Source organism: Hyla sarda, chromosome 2 (genome assembly GCF_029499605.1).
Source record: "Hyla sarda isolate aHylSar1 chromosome 2, aHylSar1.hap1, whole genome shotgun sequence".
NCBI classification, from domain to species: domain Eukaryota; kingdom Metazoa; phylum Chordata; class Amphibia; order Anura; family Hylidae; genus Hyla; species Hyla sarda.
Window position 1 is genome coordinate 285,572,244 of NC_079190.1, and position 23,243 is coordinate 285,595,486.

Sequence of the window (23,243 nt, forward strand, 5' to 3'; positions counted from 1 at the left end):
CAAGAAAATGTCCTCAACACCATTAAACCTCCACCATCAGCCAGATCCATTGATACAAGACAGGATGGGCCTATTTTTTCATACTGTTTACGTCAAATTCTGACCCTGCCATTGGATTGTTGCAGATGTAACGGGGATTGGACAAGGCAACGTTCTTCCAGTCGTCCATTGTCCAATTTTGTTGAGCCTTGTGGCCTCAGTTTGCTGTTCTTAGCTGACAGGAGGGGCATCTGGTGTGGTCTTCTGCTTCAAAGCTGGACATGTGCATTTAGAGATGGTATTCTGCTTACCTTCTTGGTAATAAGTGGTTATTTGAGCTACTGTCTTTCTGTCTCAAACCAGTCTGCCCATTTTCCTATGCTCCAGAGGAAGTTGTGTAGTTCTTTACAGCCTAACCACAGTGCTCTCTGCTGACACATCTGTCCATGTCTTTTTAGCAGATAATTCCTTGTAAACCCTAGGGATGGTTGTGTGTGAAAATCCTAGTAGATCAGCAGTATCTGAAATACTCAGACCAGCTTGCCTGGCACAAATAACCATTCCATGTTCAAAATTGCTTTATTCCCTTTTCTTTGCCATTTTGGAGCTTGGTTTGAACTTCAGCAAGTTGTCTTGACTACATATACATGCCCAAATGCATGCCATTTGATTGGGAGATTAGCTATTTGAGTTAATATGCAATTGAAGTGACCAAAAAGTGTATAATTCTTTGGGCTGTGTTCACGTTTAGGTGTTTCACTCCAATTATTCAAATTCAAAGCCATGAATAGATAAATGGAGGACACTTATAAAGGAAAGACTCAACCTTCTCTTTTCAATTCCATTCCTGACTTTTTATTCAATAATTGCAATTAAAAACCTGAACTTGTGAACACATACTGAAAGGGGTTGTCCACTAACAACATTTTATTTAACCAATGTGCCCAGGCTGTATCCTAAAGCAAAAAAGCTTCTACTCACCTTCCTTCCTCCCTCCTAGCCTCCAGTATCAGCATCCAGTCTCAGCGGCAGAGAGCTGCAGACTCTGTGTCATTTTGCTGCTCAGCCAATAACTGACTGTGTCAGAACATTGCTATGGCCAGTGATCGGCTGAGTAGTGATTTAATATGGCATCTGCAGCTCCGTTAGGTGGTGCTGTGGCTGAGATTAGGTACCAATTCCAGAAGCTACAAGGGAGCAAGGGAGGCAAGTAGAAGCTTTTATTTTTTTATTATTTATTGTGCAGCCCTGGACATATTGGTTAGGTTAATTTTTTTTAGTGAACAATCCCTTTAAAGGATTTGCTGCTAACATGTTGGTGCCATATACAAGAGAATTTCAGAGAGCTTGTGAAGTCCATGCCGTGGGGTAGAGCTGATCTGGTGGCACAAGAGGCATAACGTTCATAGGGGACCTACACAATGTTAGGCAGGGGGTTGTAATATTATGACTAATCTGTATATGTTTTCATGATACTCATAATGTCCTTGTTTAGTATAAAAAAATATATATATATAGATAAAAAATGAAGGCTCAAACCTTGAAGCATATTGCATTTTTGGGTCCTCTATAATAAAAACTCATACCATGTCCTACTCCTTTATTGAGAATGAACACTGCCCATACGCACATTATTTTTGGCTCTACATATATTACATTGTACATTAATAGAGGTGCTCCTGGGAGGTAACATGACTTTGAATAGACCAGAAAATTGTGATCTAAGGAGGTCTGACTCTTGGGACCCCCACTATTTGGAGCAGCTGACAGCTCAGTTTATGAAGGTACAGCGGTGTCGGTGCAGCTCAGCCTCATTCACTAGAGTGGGGTTAAGCTGCAATTCTAGACACAGTCACAGAGACACCAGCTGCAGCCACTACAGCCACTTCCTTCTACTAATCGTGGGGGGGACACTGTAGTCAGACCCCCACCAAACACACCTATTATAAAGATAGACAACCAGTGCTACATTTCAGGTGGTCTATCCATGTCAATAATATTCAGCACTAGGAATATCAGGGGAAATTTATCAAAACCTGTCCATAGGAAAAGTTGCTGAGTTGCCCATGGCAACCAATCAGATCGCTTCTTTTATTTTGCAGAGGGCTTGTTAAAAATGAAAGAAGCAATATGATTGGTTGCTATGGGCAACTGAGCAACTTTTCCTCTGGACAGGTTTTGATAAATCTTCCCCATCATCTTTAACCTACCACTTTTAAGGTTTAGTTCATTTAAGGATTTAATGAGACAATAATAATAATAATAATTATGAATAATAATGATAATAATAGAAAAAATTATAACAATTTATATAGTGAATACAGATGCCACAGTGCTGTATACTTTTTCACTCAAATTGGTCCTCGTCCCAATTGAGGCTATATACAATATACAATATGAGCACAAACCTAGGGTTTAACTGTTTCTTATGCCCATTTAATACATTATGATTTATTACAACATCTTATATGCAGGTTTAAGATTTTTTAATATTCTGAATGTTTTACCAACAGAAAATTCTGGTCCTGTATATAGCTAGTATATGTATAAACCTACCATGTACATGTTAATGGGCAAAAGTATTAGTGATCTGGCCGTTCCAGCTGTACCCATTACTAATGGGGGCATAAAATGAAGCATGCAGCCGCTCAGTCTCCAGAGGCAAATATTATCAGTGCAATGCGTCGTACTGAAGAGCTCAGTGACTTTCAGCTTGGCACTGTCATAGAATGGCACCCTTCCAACAAATCAGTTTGTCGGATTTCTGCCCTGCTAAAGCGGTCCTGGTCAACTGTAAGTGCAATTATTGTAAACTGCAATTGTCTAGGATCAACAATGGCTTTACCATGAACCAACAGACCGAACAAGCTCCCATAGAATGACTGAATGCTGAAGGTTTTATGTCAAAATAAAATAAATCCCTAGGAAATCCATGGAACATGGCTGAACCTGTGGACTCTTATATGTTCAAATGCATCTACTAGATGTATAAATAGATAGAGATAGATAGATAGATAGATAGATATGAGATAGATAGATATGAGATAGATAGATAGATATGAGATAGATAGATAGATATGAGATAGATAGATAGATAGATAGATATGAGATAGATATGAGATAGATAGATAGATAGATAGATAGATATGAGATAGATAGATAGATAGATAGATATGGGATAGATAGATGATAGATATGACATAGATAGATATATGGATAGGTAGAATATAAATAAATAGACGATAGATAGAATATAAGTAAATAGATGGTAGATAGATAGATAGATAGATATGAGATAGATGGATATAGGAGAGGTAGGTAGATAGATATGAGATAGATGGATATAGGGGAGGTAGGTAGATATATATGAGATAGATGGATATAGGAGAGGTAGGTAGATAGATATGAGATAGATGGATATAGGGGAGGTAGGTAGATATATATGAGATAGATGGATATAGTCAATATGTGAAGGAACACACTCGGAGAATTTCCTTGGTTTACAATAATAAAAGCGCGGCAGAACAATCCTATACTTTTTGCCGGGAATATATCTACTGTCCCTTTAAATGAAGTGGAAAGGCAGGGAATTCCCTCTAAGAGTGTGTGTGGAGATGGGAGGGGGGGGAGCACACACGTCGCCGTGGTTACGGGAGCCCCAGACGGTTGCCATGACGGCCGGCGACAGGAGTGTAACCATAGAAACGTGACTGGGTGTTTGTGGGGACAGAGAGAGAGAGAGAGAGAGAGAGAGAGAGAGAGAGAGAGAGAGAGAGAGAGAGATAGAGTGCTTCTGTGATATATACTGATACTGTGTATCACCTTATATTGCTTCTAAAAAGGGATGTATAAGTAATGAATAAACCATATACTAATGACATTAATGAAAAGCTAGTTAGTGATAGAGGAGCGCATTAACCTGTTCCATTTATCTCATTATGAAATACATTATTTACTATCAATTTTAATTCAATAAAAGAAAACTATTTCAGTTTTATGTGTTTTAGTCTAAGGATTATATTTCCCATTAAAAATGAAACCTAACTTTAATCCATTCCATTACTGCAAAGCACTGCAAGCATGAAAATAATCATTTACAGCACTATACATACACTATGGGGGGGTATTTCTCAAAGGATTTATGTGGTTTTTTTTCATGTAACTTTGGCGCAATGCTTTGGCGCCGTGTCTTTTTGCACCAAAGTTTGGCGCATCTTCTCCACTGTCATTTTTACAACTTCCTTAAAATCACACGGTGATTTTAACTTTAGTCAGTAATTCATAATTACTGACTAATTGGTGCAAATCCAGTTTTTTGGGCGCAAATCCCCGCCAAGAAATTTTGCACATTGAAATTTAGCAATGTCAGAAAATGTAAAGGCGTCAAAATACATTAAAATATTTTTTTGTGAAAGCAGCGATGCCTCCGGGGCTGCGCAATACTATCCTGCGACATAGTTGTCTCTGAGGGACCTTCACCCTTTGTTGAGCCAGCATTAAACATGGCCACACAGGTTCAGGAAAGGTAAGCACTAAAGCAGTGGTCTCCAACCTGCCGACCTCCAGATGTTGCAAAACTACAACTCCCAGCATGCCCGGACAGCCAACGGCTGTCCGGGCATGCTGGGAATTGTAGTTTTGCAACATCTGGAGGTCTGCAGGTTGAAGACCACTGCACTAAAGTAAAGAAAAATATTTTAAAAAATACCCAAGTTGAAAATAAAATCCATTTCACATGGTGGCTATAAACCCCACAAAAGAAAATAACTCCTGTCGCTTGCTGATATACTGCAGGAGGGACTCCGAAATGGCTGCTCTACAGGGTAAAATACGTGTCCTCTGTGGGGGTAAGTTCTGTGTAAAAGGCGCTGTGAACAGCTGATTTCAACATTTGCGCCAAAGTTACTAACAATGTGCACCAAATGATAAATTTGGTGCATGTCCACAAAAACCGAAGTGAAAAAAAAAAAGGGTAAAAAGAAACTGTCAACAGGCAAAAGATAAATATCCCCCTATATACAGGCTGCAGTCTACAAATCAGTCCTTAAAGGGGTATTCCACTAGAAAACATTTTTTTTAAATCAACCGATGCCACAGTTAAACAGATTTGTAAATTACTTCTATTTAAAAATCTTAATCCTTCCAGTAGTTATCAGCCACTGTATGCGCCACAGGAAGTTCTTTTCTTTTTAAATTTCCTGTCTGCCTGACCACAGTGCTCTCTGCTGACACCTCTGTCCATGTCAGGAACTGTCCAGAGCAGGAGCAAATCCCCATAGCAAACCTCTCCTGCTCTGGACAGTTCCTGACATGGACAGAGGTGTCAGCAGAGTGCACTGTGGTCAGACAGAAAGGAAATTCAAAAAGAAAAGAACTTCCTGTGGAGCTTTCAGCAGCTGGAACTGGAAGGATTGAGATTTTTTAATAGAAGTTATTTACAAATCTGTTTAAGTTTCTGGAACCAGTTCATAAAAGAAAATGTTTTCCAGTGGAGTACCCCTTTAACATTCCTTATGAGTCAATAGAAAGGTCTCTTCCAAAGTGTACCTTAATCTTTCCACAGGCTGTAAATTTGCATGGACAATAGTCAAGACTATTCCTCTAACATGCAACATGTGGGGAAGACATGCAGCCAGTTAACAAAATAGAAAAGATTCTTAAATATTATAAGAAGTAAAAACAGAGACAGAAACTCTATGTGGTATAGTAAGTATGCATGCATAGCCTGTACGCTTGAACATAAAAGTGTATTTAAATAAACATGAACGTCTTTACACTTTAATGTCTTTTTATGCTTAAAGAATAGGGGGTAAGATGTCTGATTGAGGGTGTCCGGCCACTGGGTGATGACAGTCGTCACGCACCTTCCCATAGACATGAATGGAGGGGCGTGGTGTGACGTCATGACCACGGCCACCCGAACCCAGTGTTCTGAACAAAAATGTTCATAATGTCGGATAGGGGATAAGATATCCAGGGGCAGAGTACCCCTTTAATAAGTAAATACTCATTTAGGCATCACTGCTCACTTTATGATGCATTACTTGGCTATCTACGGGATTTTCATTATGCCTTGTCTTATGTACGTTCCAACCAACTCAATAAGTTTTATGCATGCAAAGTAGTTCTGAGAGTTTTAATAATGTTTTTGGTTAATATTATTACTGTACATGTCTCTGCATTCTAGACATGGATTCTAGCAATATTTTCTTAACAAGATCGTACAGTACTGGACATTTTTTGCCTTGAAGCTCCTGAGATGTAAATCTGATACTTGTGGTAGTCAAGGTTGAATAAAGTGCCCAACTGAATCAAACCATTAAGATCAAAGCACTGACTATAATCATGTAGGGATTTTACTCTCATTAATTTGAGGATCCCCAAGTACTGCTTGTTTGTCCTTCATTTAGGCATTATAAATTCAGGAAATTAAAGAAACAATGCACTGCCTAAATACACTGATTTACACTTTATAAAATATGATATCTGCATGGGAATAGGATGCTAAAATCGCCAATAACCCCATCTAATCTGAAAATGCTCTAGAACTGAAAGCATACCTGTCAGATCCCACCTAATCCTGACCAAGTACATCTATTTTTTATGCCTCCATCATCTATATTTATTATAAAAATCCCTCTTTTCATTAGCTCATAGTGTGGTAGAAATCCTCTCTGGGGAAGGGGGCGTGTCTCTCCCTTGGGGTGGGGGGAGGCGATTTGTGCACCTGCTCATGGAGCCTTGTCCATGAGTCATCTCTTGTCCATGACTCATGGACAAGCCTGATGCTGCTGGAGGACTTGTTAGTGCCCCTATAGTTATGGGGACCTCTAGTGGTGGGATTTTCAGGAGCCATTTTCTATATTAAATATAAAAAAAAATGTAAACAACAATATTACAAAAGGTGCTTAATTTTTATCAGTAACAGCATATAATTTTTTGGGGGATATGACAGTGCCCATTGAAATATCCCCCATTTAAAAAAAAAAAACTTTTAAGCTCAACCAGATGAATTATCGCAAATACCTTGTTACACACTGCGCCCTGGCCGGGAGCCCGGTGTCCCCGACTGCCGGCGGGACCGGGATTCACATCACGGGATGCGCCCGCATGCGAACCCCGGCCCATCACTCACCTAGTCCCGCTCCTGCAGCTTCCTCTCTCTCAGCTCCGGTGCGCACATCCCCTTCCCTTAGGGCACGCACACGCCAGAGCTTTGAAATTTAAAGGGCCAGTACACCCATAATTAGTAAATGCACCTGACAGCACATTATAAGTTGTTGCACCTCCCACACCCCCCTGCCGAATTTTCAGAGAGAAAGCCTTCTTCCCATTGCCTGTTTTGCCATTCCCGTGTATCCAGACCTTCCTGTTACTTTTTTTACTACGAACCTTTGCTGCCTGCCTTGACCTTCTGCTACAAGGTCCTGCCTTAGCCAGTGCTTGGCCAGCTACACCCTCAGTTCCCCCAGCTGTAGACACCACACTCTACAGCTTTGGGGAAAGCAGAGTCACCACCCATGACAGAGAGCCTTAATACTGGAGCAACGAGCGAGCACAGGAAAGAATCTATTTTACAAGGCAACCCCTTTAAATGACCCTATTAAGGCTGCATTCCAACAACTCTAGGAGCACCATAGTGGGGCAGGATCAGCTAATGTCTATGCACCTAGACCAGTGTTTCCTAACCAGGGTGTCTAGCTGTAACAAAACTACAACTACCAGCATCCTCAGCTGTCTGGGCATGCTTGGAGAGGTAGTTTTGCAACAGCTGGAGTTGAAATCCAACATGCCCTATTTGTCTCCCCCCAACATCATCAGTTCCACCGAAGTTGGTTGCTTAATAGATTTGGACAACTTACAGTGTATAGAAACCTTAACATTTGGTAAACGTTTGCATATTTTGGCACATCTTGTCTTAGACACATTTATTATATGCTTATACACTTTTTCCAGCAACAGTGTGCAGTTTGGTGGGGATGGGGTGTGGCTTCACAAGAAAGGCCTGAATTCAATGGAAACAAAATGTGATAAAACTAAGCCACCCAAAAGTTGGTGTTATAAGCCACACAAGTCTAAAGATTTATCATACAACCTGAAAAATTGAGATCATATGTAGACTGCCTAGTATAAGTTTATACCTTATTGTACAAGATTAGTAAATATGCCCAGTGTCTCATATCTTATGTATATGCTGGTGCTTCTCCTATAACTGCTGACTGGGATGTGCAGAGAACCTCAAAGCCAGTATGTTTGTATGTTTACTATGTAGTGTTTTTGTAATTTTTTTTATTGTAACAAACAACACAAAAAAAAACAATAAATAATATTGTTTAATTATTTATGACGTCACACATGGAAACAGCAGTCTGTGAAAGGCATACATGAGTTTTTTTTCTACAGCCTTCAACATTGAAATCCCCTGTACTGATAACAGCATCATTTACAAGATATAAAATGGCTACTATAGCTATGTGCACCTACAATATTTACAGATTTTGGGATGAAATACTAGTAGTCCTAGTGAGTGATATCTCATTGAAGTTGACATCCTAGTTGCGGATACACACTTACACTGAGCAGCTCTATGGTTTTGATCACTAACATATTTCGGGAATGATGCTTCCCTTCCGCCATGTGAAGGGAAGCGTAATCCCCAGCACATGTTGGTAATTGTTTTCATGACATCACAAACTTACAGCTGTTCGGTACAACTGCACGCTCCCAACTGGGAGACCGGCTTACAAATCTTACTGTCAAAAATTCAAACTGAGGATGACTACCAAGTGTTCTGAGGAGGAATAAAGAAAACCTTGCATTATTATTATTTTAGTGGCCATCACTTGGTATTTTTATCGCTTTCTATGTATTGTCATATAAATATTGCACATTATAATTATATTTGATATTTAAAAAAAATTTATTCCCTATGAAGGAGACATTTATGTTTACAAAAGCAACAAAAAAGCTGGGGTCAGATTAGCGCCTAGTGAGAACAACATGGGAGCGGATACTGTAAAGGTGAGTATACTATATACAGTGGGGGCACAGTGTGTTAACTACTGCATTTATGGGGGCACATTATATAATTTATATATGGAGTCACATTATATTAATTAATTAAATTGGGGGCACAGTATTTTATAAGGGATTTCTGGTGGCACAGTGTGTTTTAAATGTCAGCAGTGTGGTGTGTATTGTATCAAATTTCTGGGGTGACAGGGTTATATTCAGGGGCTAAAGTATGTGGCAGTAATGTATTCTGAGTGTACAGTGTATGGCAGTCCCATATTCAGGGTACACACTGTATAGAGCTGTTGTTTTTAGTATGTGTGTGGCAGGGTTATATACAGGGGGGTATAGTGTGTGGGAGGATTTTATTCAGGGTACAGTGTGTGGCAGGAATATATTAAGAGGGTACAGAATGTGGCAGAGCTATGTTCAGCAGATACAGTGTCTGGCAGTGTCATAGGCAAGGAGCACAGTGTTTGGCAGGGTGAGCATGATAACTTAAAAAGGGGTACATCAGAGTAAGGCCCCTTTCACACTGCAGTTGCTCCCCATCAAGACCCACCGAGGGGTGACACTAGGGGCAGATGGCATTAACCCTTTGAATTCGTGACACCAGGGCATGGTTTAACCTAAAACCACCCGAAGGTATACAGCTACATCCTGGGCTAGGCATGGGGACAATAAATACTCTGACATCAAGTTACGGACAACGGTAGCTTTTCTGAGGGTAGACAGTTGGTAAAGTCTATACAGTTTAGCCAGTGCCCAAAGAGGTGACCAGTGACGCAGAGATCTTCAAGGCTTTCTGGGACTTGTAGTAGGACTGGATAATTGAATGTAGACCATGCTGACTTGACAGATGACAGGGACTGACTGGACTTGACTCATAAAGCTGTGACTTTAGCTTACTTGAATTGATGGTGGCTGCAGGACTAACTTTGAGGCCTCCAACACTCTGGACACACACTAGGCACGACTGCACAGGACCTCAGCAGGAAGCAAGAGCTATAGGCTTCAAGAGAGAGAAGCTAGCTCCACCCAGGGCTTATATGGGGGAGACTAGCAGGGAGCCCATAGGTCACTCTTGAGATCACCTGGTCACTGATACCTCCTGGGTAACAATCACATGACATAACTCTTAAAGATATAACACATTTTATAATACAATTCACTGCAGAATATATGTACATGGGGGAAACAGGTGCAAGGGACCCTAGGGAAACTGAAGGAGGCAACCTGACAGGCAGCAAGGGTATGAGGAAACATCTTCCATACTGGGCCACCACAAACTCCCCCTCTTAAATACGGTCGTCCTCGACACCCAGTCCTGGAGGGCGGAAGACTGAAGTGGCTACTGGGGCCTAGTGACAGTTCCTGGGGCATTATGCAAAATGTCCTTCACAGGTCTGGTTAAAGAACAAGGTAGAAACGAGTCCATGTAGCACTGTAAATGTCCATACATGCATGCTCTTTGGTAAACATGTGGGATTAACGAGCTTTGTAACTGCTCTAGGAACACATTTTAGACCATAATACACACAAGTTTGCAGATTGGGCTGCCAGAGGCTATCTACCCACTGCTTTGTCTGCTGGGGCCCCTTCTGTTCTTAACACTTCTCCCCAGTACTCAACAAGTAGTGTGAAACTATATAACCATTTAACCTCTGCATAATGTACTCTGCCTCTACACGTATCTTAGTTTTAGTTTCAGGGGAATCCTCTAGCCAGTAGAGTACCCTGTAACCGAGGACAGAAAAATGTTAGACAGATATATATATATATATATATATATATATACACACACATTGGACATTTGTGTACTGGGACTACAAGTAATGTTACAGTCCTAACTTAAGTGTTTATGTTACGTTATGCGCTTCAGCCGCACATGCTGGCCGTGAGCGCATGGTCCCGTTACCGGCTGCTGCCGGCAGGGCTAGGACTCGCATTGCGGGACGTGCCCCCATGTGAGCCCCAGTCCGTCACTCACCTGGTGCTTCTCCTGCCCCCACCTCTGCCTTTCTGCTCTGGCCCGCGTGTCCCCGTCCCCTAGAGAGCTGATCATGCTATGCGTTGAGGACCATCGTCACATCTCTTCGGGGAACCAGAATCTGATGAAGTAGATCACCAGAAACCGGATCCAAAGAATTTCGGTACAACAGTCCTTTGTGCACAGTCGCTTCCTCTGTCGCCACAGACGTCTCAGATTGTAGTCACACTGTGCCCGGCATAGACGGGTTGGTACCTTTTTCAACAGAAGGTAGTCCCACAGATCCCCCATGACTCGACTTTCATCCTGAAGAGTCTTCCAGGTGTATAGGTCTTCTTTAACCTTTTTGGACCTGGTTTCACCGTCTATGTGGGTGGTCACAACATTCTGGTTCACAAACTGTTGGTAGAATGGGGGCTTCTCCACATCTTCCCACATGTCTTTGACAAGGGGTTCTTTGCCGGGGGTCATCCTAGATAGTACGTCAGTATTGACATTCGACTTGCTGCTTCTGTATTTGATGGTGAAATTTTAATTGGCTAATCTTGAAACCCAACGCTTCTCGATGGCACCCAACTTGGCAGTGTTCATGTGGGCCAATGGGTTATTATGTGTGTAGACAATAAATGGCGTGGCAGCAAAATAGACTTTGAACTTTTCGGTCACCGCCCACAACAGGGCGAGAAGTTCCAACTTGAATGAACTGTAAATCGCATCGTCCTTCTCTGCTCCTCGTAGGTTAAGACTGGCATAGGCAATTACTCGCTCTTGCTCTTCCTGGACTTGGGACAAGACAGCTCCCAGACCTTCAAAACTGGCATCAGTATACAGCCGGTACGGCTGACTGTAGTCTGGATACGCCATGAAGGGTGGTTCTGTCAGATCTCGAAATGCTTTCTCTTGCTCTTTGGCCCATTCAACAGGTAGTCTTCCATTATAGTTCTCCTGCGCCATACCCCGTAAGAGAGCTGTGAGGGGTTCTGCAATCTGGGCGAAGTGGGGAATGCAATGGTGAAAGTAGCCAGTTAACCCCAGGAAGCTCCTGACATCTTTCACCGAGTACGGGGTTGGCCAGTTCTTGACAACTTCCACCTTTCAGGATTAGGCTTGACTCCCTCTGCGCTGACAACAAGACCCAAGTAGTGGGCCTGAGGTTTGAGCAAGTGACACTTATGGTTTGATTTTCAGCCCATGCTTGATCAAGACTTGGAAGACATCTGACAGGTGGCTAATGTGTTCCTGGTAGGACTTGGAATACACAATGACATCATCCAGTCTCCAATAGGACACTTTGAAAATTCAGATTGCCCAGGCACCTTCCCATCAGACGCTGGAACATAGCAGGGGCATTGCACAGCCCAAACGGCATACTTATTAAACTCGAACAGTCCCATAGGCATCATGAAGGCGGTCTTCTCCCGATCCTCCATGGCCATGGGCACTTGCCAATATCCACTGGTTAAGTCCAGGGTGGAGAAGTAAGCAGCCGAACAAAGGGCGGTGAGTGACTCCTCGATCCTTGGCAATTGATAAGCGTCCTTATGTGTGACATTGTTCAATTTCCTGTAGTCGACACAGAAGCGGATGGTTCCATCCTTTTTCTTTACTAGGACAAGTGGCACCGCCCAGGGGCTCTGACTGTCCTGGATTACACGTCTGCCTCTTTTATGTCGGCCAGCATCTTCTTGACAGTCTGATACATGCCAGGCGCGACCGGACGGTGTTTTTCCTTGATAGGTGGGCTGTTACCTGGGAGGATTCAGTGGTGAATCATTGAAGTATGCCCGAAATCTGTGGGGTGCCTGCTGAAAGCCTCATGGTACCTCTTGGCAACATTGATGATTCCATTGACTTGGTCCCTTGGGGTAGTGTCGTCTCCAACCTGGAGTTTCACCCACCAGAGCTCTGGAGGGCTCACACTGGATCCTTGAACTGCACGCTGTTGGGCCCCAGACGTTCTGTCACAATGTCTTTTGACTCTAGGAGGTACAGCTGGGCTACAGGAGTGCATTTGGCCAAGACAGTAGCAGAATTTACTAACCACACCGAGCCTCTCCTGTTGGTAACAGTGACAAGGCTTCTCGCAGCTCGAATATGGGGATGATCTTCCAATTGCATAGGTTCCAGCAGGGCTTGATAGTCCCTATTCTTGACTCCGGAACGTGCACGACACCAGATGATGGTCTCCGTGTTGGGTTGTAAGGTCACCGACCTGATATCTTGAACTCGTACTCTGCAGATTTTACCTTGCTTGTTGGCAAAATTCTGCTCCGCCTGTAGAACTTTCAAGTGGTGCTGTGCAGCCCGCTGGCCTGAAGAGGACATATGGGGAAGAGAGGCATACAAGGCATCTAATATCTCGGTGAACATTTTTTCATAATGTTCATCCCCAACATAAACTCAGCAGACCCCTTATCTGTCACATTAGTTACAAACACTCCCTGCCCGCTAAGTACATGCTCTCCCAACTGAATGGTTGGCTCCCAGTATCCATGTCTGGGGACTGGTTGCCCATTACACGCAACTACTCGGAAGTTAACATCAGGCTCACACAATAAACTAGCATCCCAATGCTGATAGAAAACACTTTTACGTATAGTAGACACTACTGACCCTGTATCTATTAATGCCTCCAAAGGTACACCTTCTACAATAACTTTTACAAAGGGGCAGGAGGCGACATAGAGTGAGAGTCCTGACTTTGGTTGTTGGACCAATCAGATCGCTTCTTTAATTTTCCACAAGCAAGCCCTTTAAAAAAATGAAAGAAGCGATCTGATTGGTTGCTATGGGCAACTGGGCAACTTTTCCTCTGCAAAGATTTTGATAAATCTCCCCCAATATCTTTCAGAGTAATAAGGCATGTCAAATTTCTACATGCCAAAGTCTTTTGTCTTTGACATTTGTCAGGATACAATCGTATTCCATCTACCTTTATTTTGTCACCCTTTCTCTATCCTACTCTATTCTTATCCAAACACCAGATCCTCCATCATCTTCCTGTAGGTTTGTGTAACAAATTAAATGGGTAGGAACCAAAAAATAATGAAAGCACTAATACAACAGAACAAATACCAACCAATTTACATCCAAGGGAGGGTTTATTCTTAAATTTTAGGGTGTCACTTGTAGGGTCAAATGCTAATATTCAAAAAAAGAACCAAATAAAAGCATGCATTCAATAAATTTTATATGGTAGTTGTATAAAAGAAACCTCGTAAGTAGGTGCATGCAATGCAACATTAAACTCCTATTGCTATTGTCTGCTAAGTAAGGATTACTAAAAATCCATTCTGCTGGATAACTGGAGCTTGTTACGAACAGAGTTGGTTGTGCACTGTGTAATAGTATGCTGGGAAGACATCTTCAGTTCTTATACCGCTACTGTGACGTCAATCCTACCTTTCTTTCAAGACTTTCCACATGCCAGTCCTTTGTTCAGCTGTTGTTACAGGCTTTAATATCCCTCCAAGTATGGTCAGATTTTGGCTGGATTCATACACAGAGTATTTGTTATAGATTTTGCTGAGGATTTACAGTACAGACTATTTCTACAGTGGAATTTTCCCTGCTGTGTGTGAATCCAGTCTAAGCCGTACATTGTAATAATTGGAAGATTCTGTTGTACGGATTCATTGAGCTTGGTCTTGGCAGTGTATACACAGGGAGTATTCACCTGGCATTAGTCGACAATGTTCATTCATGCGTGAATATAGTAACCAAGCATGACATATTAATAATTCAATCCTACATAAAAATACTTGGGTTTAAAAACAATAAAAGTGTATGACATTTGCTCCTTGATCAATAGCACAGGATTAAGATTTTATGCTGGAAATAATTTTTGGCCACTTATTGAATTCATCTCCATGAAAAAGTTTGGCGGTACGCATAAAAAACTTTTAGAAGCTGTATCTTGGTGGTGGGATTATTGATACAAAATGTCAAAAGGATGGCTTAAAAAACATGCTTTATTGACACCTATTGGAGTCTTGATCTGGTCACCAACCCTTCTTTTTTCTGCAACTTTTTTTTTAGACAGTGACAGTGAACTTGAGGGTGTTGAAAGAAGCTTAAAGAGTACTCCGCCCCTAGACATCTTATCCCCTATCCAAAGTATAGGGATAAGATGTCTGATCACAGGGGTCCCGCCACTGGGAACCCCCACGATCTCTCCTGCACCACCCCCTGTCATCTTGTGCACGGTGTGAACTTCGCTCTGTGCCTGATGACGGACGATACAGGGCCATGATGTCACGATCCTCCAGCCCCTGTATTGGCTGTCATCAGGCATGGAGCGGAGTTCGCTCCGTGCACAAGATGACAGGGGGTGCTGCAGGAGAGATTGCAGGGGTTCCAAGCAGTGGGACCCCCGTAATCAGACATCGTATCCCCTATCCTTTGGATAGGGAATAAGATGTCTAGGGGCAGAGTGCCCCTTTAACGGCAAGAGAACAGTTCTAAATGATGTGTGGTGTCCCAGTACTGTACGTGTACTATACCTTGTGTAATAAGTCCCCAAAGTCAGGGTTCCTCCGTACTGATAGGATGCTCTTAGTGGGATAACCCCTAGTCGCCTCTTCCTTCTATAACTTTTTGCATATATTTTATATATTGTATAGTGTACTGTATTGTTACTTCCAGGACCTTAGGTCACATGATTAATAATTATGTTGTTCTGCTAAGGTTAAGGACCTTCCAGGTCATGTGCTCATGTCACGTGATGTACCACAATGCTTTGTATTAGGACTGACAGGTCTGGGGGACCAATAAGCTTGAAGCCTGCCCCTTTAGATATAAGGGCGCTGTTATCCAATCCTCGCTCTCTTGTCCGGCTCTTTCCCTTGGGATATGACAGCGAGCAGAGCTCTGTGCTTACCTACAAGACAAAATAGGCCTGAAGCCTACCAATCCAGAGCCTTACTAAACCATGAGTCTACTTAATCCAAATTCCGATAATCCTACGTGACTGCTGGACCTAAACAATACCCCTAAATCCAGTGGAACATCGTAAAGCAAATCCTCCAAGCTTATTCCCTACAAGGTCCCAACCAAACCTGTGAGGAACTTAAAGTCGGTCCTCTGTAAAGACTGTTACTACGTTTAACCTGCATAAAATCTGCAGTAAAGTTATCTTCAGTTTACTAAAATTCCGGTTGTGGACAATCCTTTATTCCTCCCTATCGTTCCTGGGACGGGTGGCGGTAGGATACATATACGGAGAGGAACCCGCACTCTAGCGTCACGACCGTTAAGGGTTAATCCAACACCCTTTCATCACTGCACAGCTACACCCTACCTACCCTACACCCCCAAGCTATCACAGATGTTACTAGGCAGATGCAGAATAACCTAAGTTGGGGAACTCTAAAGTATCCTCAGGTCTTAACCTTTAACTTTATAAAGAATGTGTTGACTCACCTATCAGATACCCAGGTTGTGCTCTCAAGGATAGAAAGTTCAAAAGGTCATGCAGAGTCAGTACACAGGTGGCATGGTGGGTTACTGGTTTGCAAATGCCATCAAGGGCATCTACAAAGAGTTTGTAAGTTCTCCCTACACTCCAAATTATACTGCTATGTTAATTTGGAATTTAGCTTGGGAGCCCAATTGGGAACAATCTCTGTCCAGTGCTGTGAAATACGTTGGTGTCACTTTTACCAGTCATGTCTTGGGTGTACTTTGCTTCATCTCTCCAAGATTGTTTATGTGTCTACTAGCTGTCAAGGTGATAAGAGCAATGACACTGAGCTGTTTCTTCACTGGTGCAGTGATCTGTGAGGTGATGAAGAGTGAGGCACGCTCCTCTTCTCTCACTCTTCACCCCTGCACACAGACTCCAGGTTCACATCTACTGGAACCTTGAATACCTTTTTCTCCATGGAAGCAGTAACAAGCCAAACCGAATGGAGACAACTTCCTGCCACCAGTGGTCATGATAATACACCTCTGGGACCTCAGTCACTAAGGATTCCATGTTTGTATAATTTAGTGGCAAGACACTTTTTTCTTCTTTAAAAGGGTTAGATATCTAATTTAAAGACGTACTCTGCCAAAATACATCTTATCCCTTATCTGAAGGATAGGGGATAAGAGGTCTGATCGTGGGGGGTCCTGCCACTGGGGACCTCCGTGATCTCCGGGCCAGCACCAGCTAAGTCCGGAACACGGAAGCTTGGAGCTTCCGTGTTCGTGACGTCACGCCGCGCCCACTTCATTCATGTCTATGGGTGGGGCGTGACGGCTACTATGTAGCTGTCATGCCTCCTCCCATAGACATGAATGGAGGGGGTGTGGCAGCTGTAGTCGCCAGTCATCCAGCACGGAGCAGAGTTAGCTCCTTGCATGGATGACTAGGGGATAAGATGTTTTTCGGTGTACCCCTTTAAGGTTCCTTAAATTCTGACGCAGAATTCCTCATAATTCAGGAAGACATAGCAAGGCTTACCATTTTGACAACATATTGTATTTGTGCGCAGTGATAAGACAGGACAGGAGCTATATTTGGAATGAGCCTGTGAGGCAAAATCCTACTGATCATTTTGTGAGTGTTTATTATGTTTTTTTATTACTGTGAATGTGGGCTGTGTGTTTACCAACCTATTTTAGATACCATAATTCTCAAATGTACTGTTTTATCTGTTCATCAATGTACACCATCACTATACAGAACAGTGTGTTCATCTGTATGATCCCCTTACTCTTAACTTCTCAGTCCTTTTATGGCGTGACCGTAAAAATAATGTCGACAGTAAAGAGAAATATGCTCAGGGAGCGTCTGCTCTCCTCGGGTGACCTCAAGTTCCTGGAGCCACTGGAGGGAGAAAGAATCAATACTGAGCAGACAGGAGGAAGAGACAGAGATAAGGAAAGGGACTTTCCTTTGACTCAAGGTTCCCTTGCTAATGCACCTTACCTTTTTAATCTTCTCCCTATAATTCCAATCTACTTTATAACTGCTGCAAAACTCCTCCCACCTCTCATTTTAACTGCCCCAAAGGAGACCACCTTATGCCTCTTATGTCTCTAAAACTTACCCAATGGCCCTCATTTACTTAGAAAATCAGGTTGTAAGTCTATCTTGCTTTCTTACCCGACTGCTTTTCCCTGGTATTTATTATTATGTCGCATCCTGTTTGTCGCACGTGGGTTTTGTTGGTTTTGGTTTCCAGCTCCTCTGAGTTGTCGGCAAAAAATCCACAACAATTCAACAAATTCGGGTTGGAAACCTTAATAAATACGTGGGAAAGCTCAGAAATGTCGGGTTACGCCCCTTTTTCGGGTTTGGGAGAATCCACATCGGGTCCGTAGGGAAAAAATGTCGCAGACTGGTGCACGATGTCTGCAACATGTCGCAGACAAAGATGTGCAAAAAAGACCCGACAAAACAAGACGGTTTTAGAATAGTAAATGAGAGCCAATATCTGCTTTCTCTTGGTATAAGGGTAACCTGTCACTATGAACATGCAGGCAGTCTGTAATGGAGCATAATTTGCTGAACAGGTTGAGTCTCTTTTCCCATAAAACTATATATCAATGTTAGTTTAGAAATGATCATCATTAGGCTATACATCAATATATTTGGCTATATTCTGTATCCATGACAAAATCATTTGTAACCTAACAAGTTCAAGGACATGATCAAAAAAGACCCCTGAATGCAGTATTAGTCTTCCGCCATATGTAACAGGACCCATGACTTTTCAAAATCTCCCCCTTTACCCCATCAGTTGTCTGGACTTGTCAGTTCCGCCTTTAAGTCATCAAAAAATATTATCCTAAAAGTCTTGGGGGTCATTAGTTCTTCTGACCCCCTGGATAAGACATTGATGGTAAAACTTCCAATGGAAAGGTGCACCCTGTTCCAAGTTTTCTGCTTTTGTGGATAATGACTCTGACTGTGATTCGCTGGAGTCCCAGAGCTTTTACAATGGCTGTGTAGCCCTTTCTTGACTGGTAGATTTTAATGACTCTATTTGAATCACTTTAGAATATGGCATCACGTGCTACCTTTCTGAGTGCTCCTTAGCCTAATTCACAGTGCCAGACAGGTACTATGTAAGTGATGTTTGCAAGAGCAGTTATACCTGAGTGTGGATAAAGGGGTTGTCCAGGGTTAAAAAAAAAAAAAAACACTGCTTCTGTTTTTTGCAAAAACAGTGCCACTCTTGTCCACAGGTGGTATGTAGTACTGCAGCTCAAGACACAACCTGTGGACAGAAGTGATGCTGTTTTTGCAAGAAAGATATAAATATATATATATATATATAGATAGATAGATAGATAGATAGATATATTAGAAGTATATTTCTAATCCTGGAAACCCCTTCAATTAAATATACCCGGTTGTTAGCTACTAAATCAACTAGTTTACCAAATTCAGTTAAGGTTACTTATTTACCTAAATAGGGAGAGATAAGGGGAACAGCATTTTTCCTTCAATATATTCAATCATCTTTTTTTGTGTTACATGGGTTATCTTTGTCTAATAATAAAAATAAGTTTGATATTCTGAAACATTGAAATTTCTAAAGAAATTGCAAAAAAGAAGACACTGGGAAGTGTACAAATACTTTTTCACAACACTGTATTTGTATGCTAAACATTTTAGAAAATATCCTCAGAGAAATCACTTTCAAATTACAACCCACCTTAAAGTATAGGTCAAGCCATTAAAATGCCTCCTACCTAATGCCCATCAACAAGAGTGCCAACTGCTATATCAACAAGGCACAGTGACAGCAACACAGTACAAGCTACAGCGCTCCCTTTTCTTATCTCAGGTTGTGTGTGGTATTAGAACTTGGCTCCATTCACTTCAATGGAACGGAGCTGCAATACCACACACAACCTGAAGACAGGTGTGGTGCAGTTTTTTTTTTTTGCAGAAATCAGTTCTGTTTTTCTAATCCTGGATAGCACCATTCATCTTATTTATTAATGATACAGAGCAGTGGTCTTCAACCTGCGGACCTCCAGATGTTGCAAAACTACAGCTACCAGCATGCCTGGACAGCCATCGGCTGTCCGGGCATGCTGGGAGTTGTAGTTTTGAAAAATCTGGAGGTCCACAGGTTGAAGACCACTGATATAGAGGATGGGATAAACAGCCCTGATTCTTGCTTTGCAGATGACACCAAACTTTACAGCATTGCACATTCTATGAAACATGCGCATAAGTTAAAAGCTATCAATGCGGATGAATACAAAGTTATGCATCTGGGTACAAATGACCTGCATGTATCATATGGAGGAGTAAAACTGGGAGAGTCACTGGTAGAGAAGGATCTGGTGTACTCATAGGGGGTATTTATCAAAGGATTTATGTGTTTTTTTTTTCCCCGTAACTTTGGCGCAATACTTTGACGCAGTGTCTTTTTGCGCCAAAGTTTGGGGCATTTTCACCACTGTCATTTTTACAACTTTCTCAAAATCACATGGTCCTGTGTGTGATTTTTACTTTAGTCAGTAATTCATCACACTTCAATCGATCTTTGGCGCAATTTTGCGCCTTTAGGTTTTATTTGGGGGCAATTCACCGCCAAGAAATTTTGCACATGGAAAACACACATAGCAATGTCAGAAAATGTAAAGGTGTTAAAATACATTAAAAAAAATTTGAGTGAAAGCATCGACGCCTTCGGGGCTGCGCAATACTATCCTGCGACATAGCTCACCCTCCGTTGAGCCAGCATGGACATGGCCACACAGGTTCAACACTAAAGTAATAAAAAATTAAAAAAAACACTCAAGTTAAAAATAAAATCCATTTCACATGGTGGCTATAAACCCCACAAAAGAAAATAACTCATGTCGCTTGCTGATATACTGCAGGAGGGACTCCGAAATGGCTGCTCTACAGGGTAAAATACGCGTCCTCTGTGGTGGTAAGTTCTGTGTAAAAGGCGCTGTGAACAGCTGATTTCAACATTTGCGCCAAAATTACTAACAATGTGCACCAAATGATAAATTTGGTGCATGTCCACAAAAACCAAAGTGAAAAAAAAGGGTAAAAAGAAACCGTCAACAGGCAAAATTGATAAATACCCCCCATAGATCATAGACTACAGAACAACATGCAATGTCCAGCAGCAGCTTCTAAGGCCAGCAGGATATTGTCCTCATAAGAGGTATGGACTCACGAGACAAAATATTGTTGCTTCACCTGTAATATACTGTCCCGTTTTGGGCATTGGTTCATAGAAAGGATGTCCTGGAGCTGAAAAAATAATTTTTAAAAGACAAGGGGCATCCTCTGTGCTTGGGGAAAAAAGGTATAATCTCCAGAGTCAACAAGCTTTTTTTTACCATCAGAAATGGGAATCTGTGGAACAGTCTACTTTAGGATCTGGTCACAGCAACAACATTCTTAGAACAAAATAACATTAATGTAGAAATATAGAATCATATCCCCTTCCCTTTATCCACCCATGCTCCATCCCTTCATCAATCTCCTCCCCTTCTTGGTTGAATTTGATTGACATGTGTCTTTTTTAACCATACTATGTTAGAACAAATTAGGTGACAAATAGAAGATAGTATGACTTGGCTTCATTTTTTATTTTAGAAAAGGGTTCAAAACACAAAAAAGCTGTAAATCTTTCCATTAAAGTTATTCTCTGTGTCAGAAACACTTCTGGTTTTGGCTTAAAAAATACCCCTGCCTGGCACAGCTGATACACATACATACAGGGGCGTAACTATAGGGGTTGCACCGGGGCCCTGATGCCTAAGGGGGCCCCAGGGCACATCTGCCCTATAAGAGACCAGTGTTATAATTGGCACATGAGGTCCTGTTGCAAATTTTGCATTGGGGCCCAAGTTATACCTGTGCATACATACATGGGCATTAAAACAGGGCTGACTTTAGTTTTCATAGATATACCGACAACTGTTATATACCATCATAACATACCAAGGAAAAAATCCACTAACGCATAAATATACAAATAATATCAAAATCTATTTTAAAGAATACACAGGATATACATGATAAAATAACATAAAAATATACAAAACCACAACAATATTTCATGTATTATTTAGGGTAGGGTCACACGTAACAGATCCGCAGCATATTTTATGCTGCTGATCCACCGATGAGCCTACCCTATAGTGTGCCTCTAGCTGTTTCCCCTGTGTCCTGCTTGCAGAAGCAATCTGCCGCTATGAGCAGCCACACACAGACCTGCGAGTCGCTGCATGCACAAAGCCGCTGCAATGACTGAATACACTGCGCATGCTCACAGCGACAAGCACGTCCTTGTGTGGCTGCTCGTAGCGGCGATTGCTGCTTTGAGCAGGAGGCACACTATAGGGTCATCAGCGAATCCGCAGCATAAAAAAAAGCTGCAGATCAGTTTCGTGTGACCCTACCCTTAATAAAGATAGTGTTATTATTTGTATATTTATGTGTTAGTGGATTTCTACTAAGGTATCTACTTGTTATTATGTATTTTTTCCAGTGATTTGGTGGTTAACTGTTATATACCATGTTGAAAAAGGTTGTGATGACTTTGAATTAATTGAATGAAGTGGATTATATCAGTCCTCGGTTGCTTTTATAACCGTTTCATACTAATATATGCTGAGCTGTATGGACTGTAAAATTATAAGAACTAAAAAACTCAATTGGGAGAATTGTGGAGTGCCATGACCAAAACACTGTGTGTGAACCCAGCCGAAATGTATTGATACAGTATAAAGATTTGGTTCCAAAGGTGTTTTCATGACTCCCGAGCAAATAACTAAATACATTCCATCCCGTCATGTATTGTATATAATCCCTAAAACTACAGCTGGCATATCCCCTGATCCCATTACTGGATAAAGCGGCTTCTAATAATGAATCTCTCCATATATCTACACCAGTAACACTTTCCATGCAATATATTTGAGGACAAAGTGAACAGTTCTTAAATTATACTGCTATCTCCCTTGTAATATTTCCCATTACTCTCCACACACTCTGCACAGACATTCTCAGTTCTGGTGTACAATAAATTCTTCAATCCAAAATCTCCTATACTTTATCTAGCAAGCAGCCAGTTACGCTATTGCTTAGGAGTGAGTGGGAGTGGGGTTTTATGGGGTTCATCTGAGGATAAGACCTGACTTCCTGATGCAAGGCATGTGGAGGGGATGAAATCCCTGTAGTTTTACTGCATATATAGAGGAAGTGCAGGGTCATGTAGGGACACAAAGAAGGAAACACATTGAGTTCAATGAGAGAAAGAATACGAGAGCAAAAATGACAGAAAAA

General features: G+C 41.8%; 1 protein-coding gene across 3 annotated transcripts in view; it reads right to left on the reverse strand.

Moving 5' to 3' along the window:
* The window catches only part of FOXO6 (forkhead box O6), a 110,995-nt gene that overhangs the window by 57,078 nt on the left and 30,674 nt on the right, over positions 1–23,243 (reverse strand). The window contains exon 1 of one of the 3 annotated variants that reach the window (XM_056557325.1): positions 2,536–2,814. The exons of the other annotated variants lie outside the window; for them this stretch is intronic. Coding sequence (XP_056413300.1) covers positions 2,536–2,619 — 84 coding nt within the window. The 5' untranslated portion in view covers positions 2,620–2,814. Of the gene's footprint in view, positions 1–2,535; positions 2,815–23,243 lie in introns of those variants that run through there. 3 annotated transcript variants of the gene reach the window in all.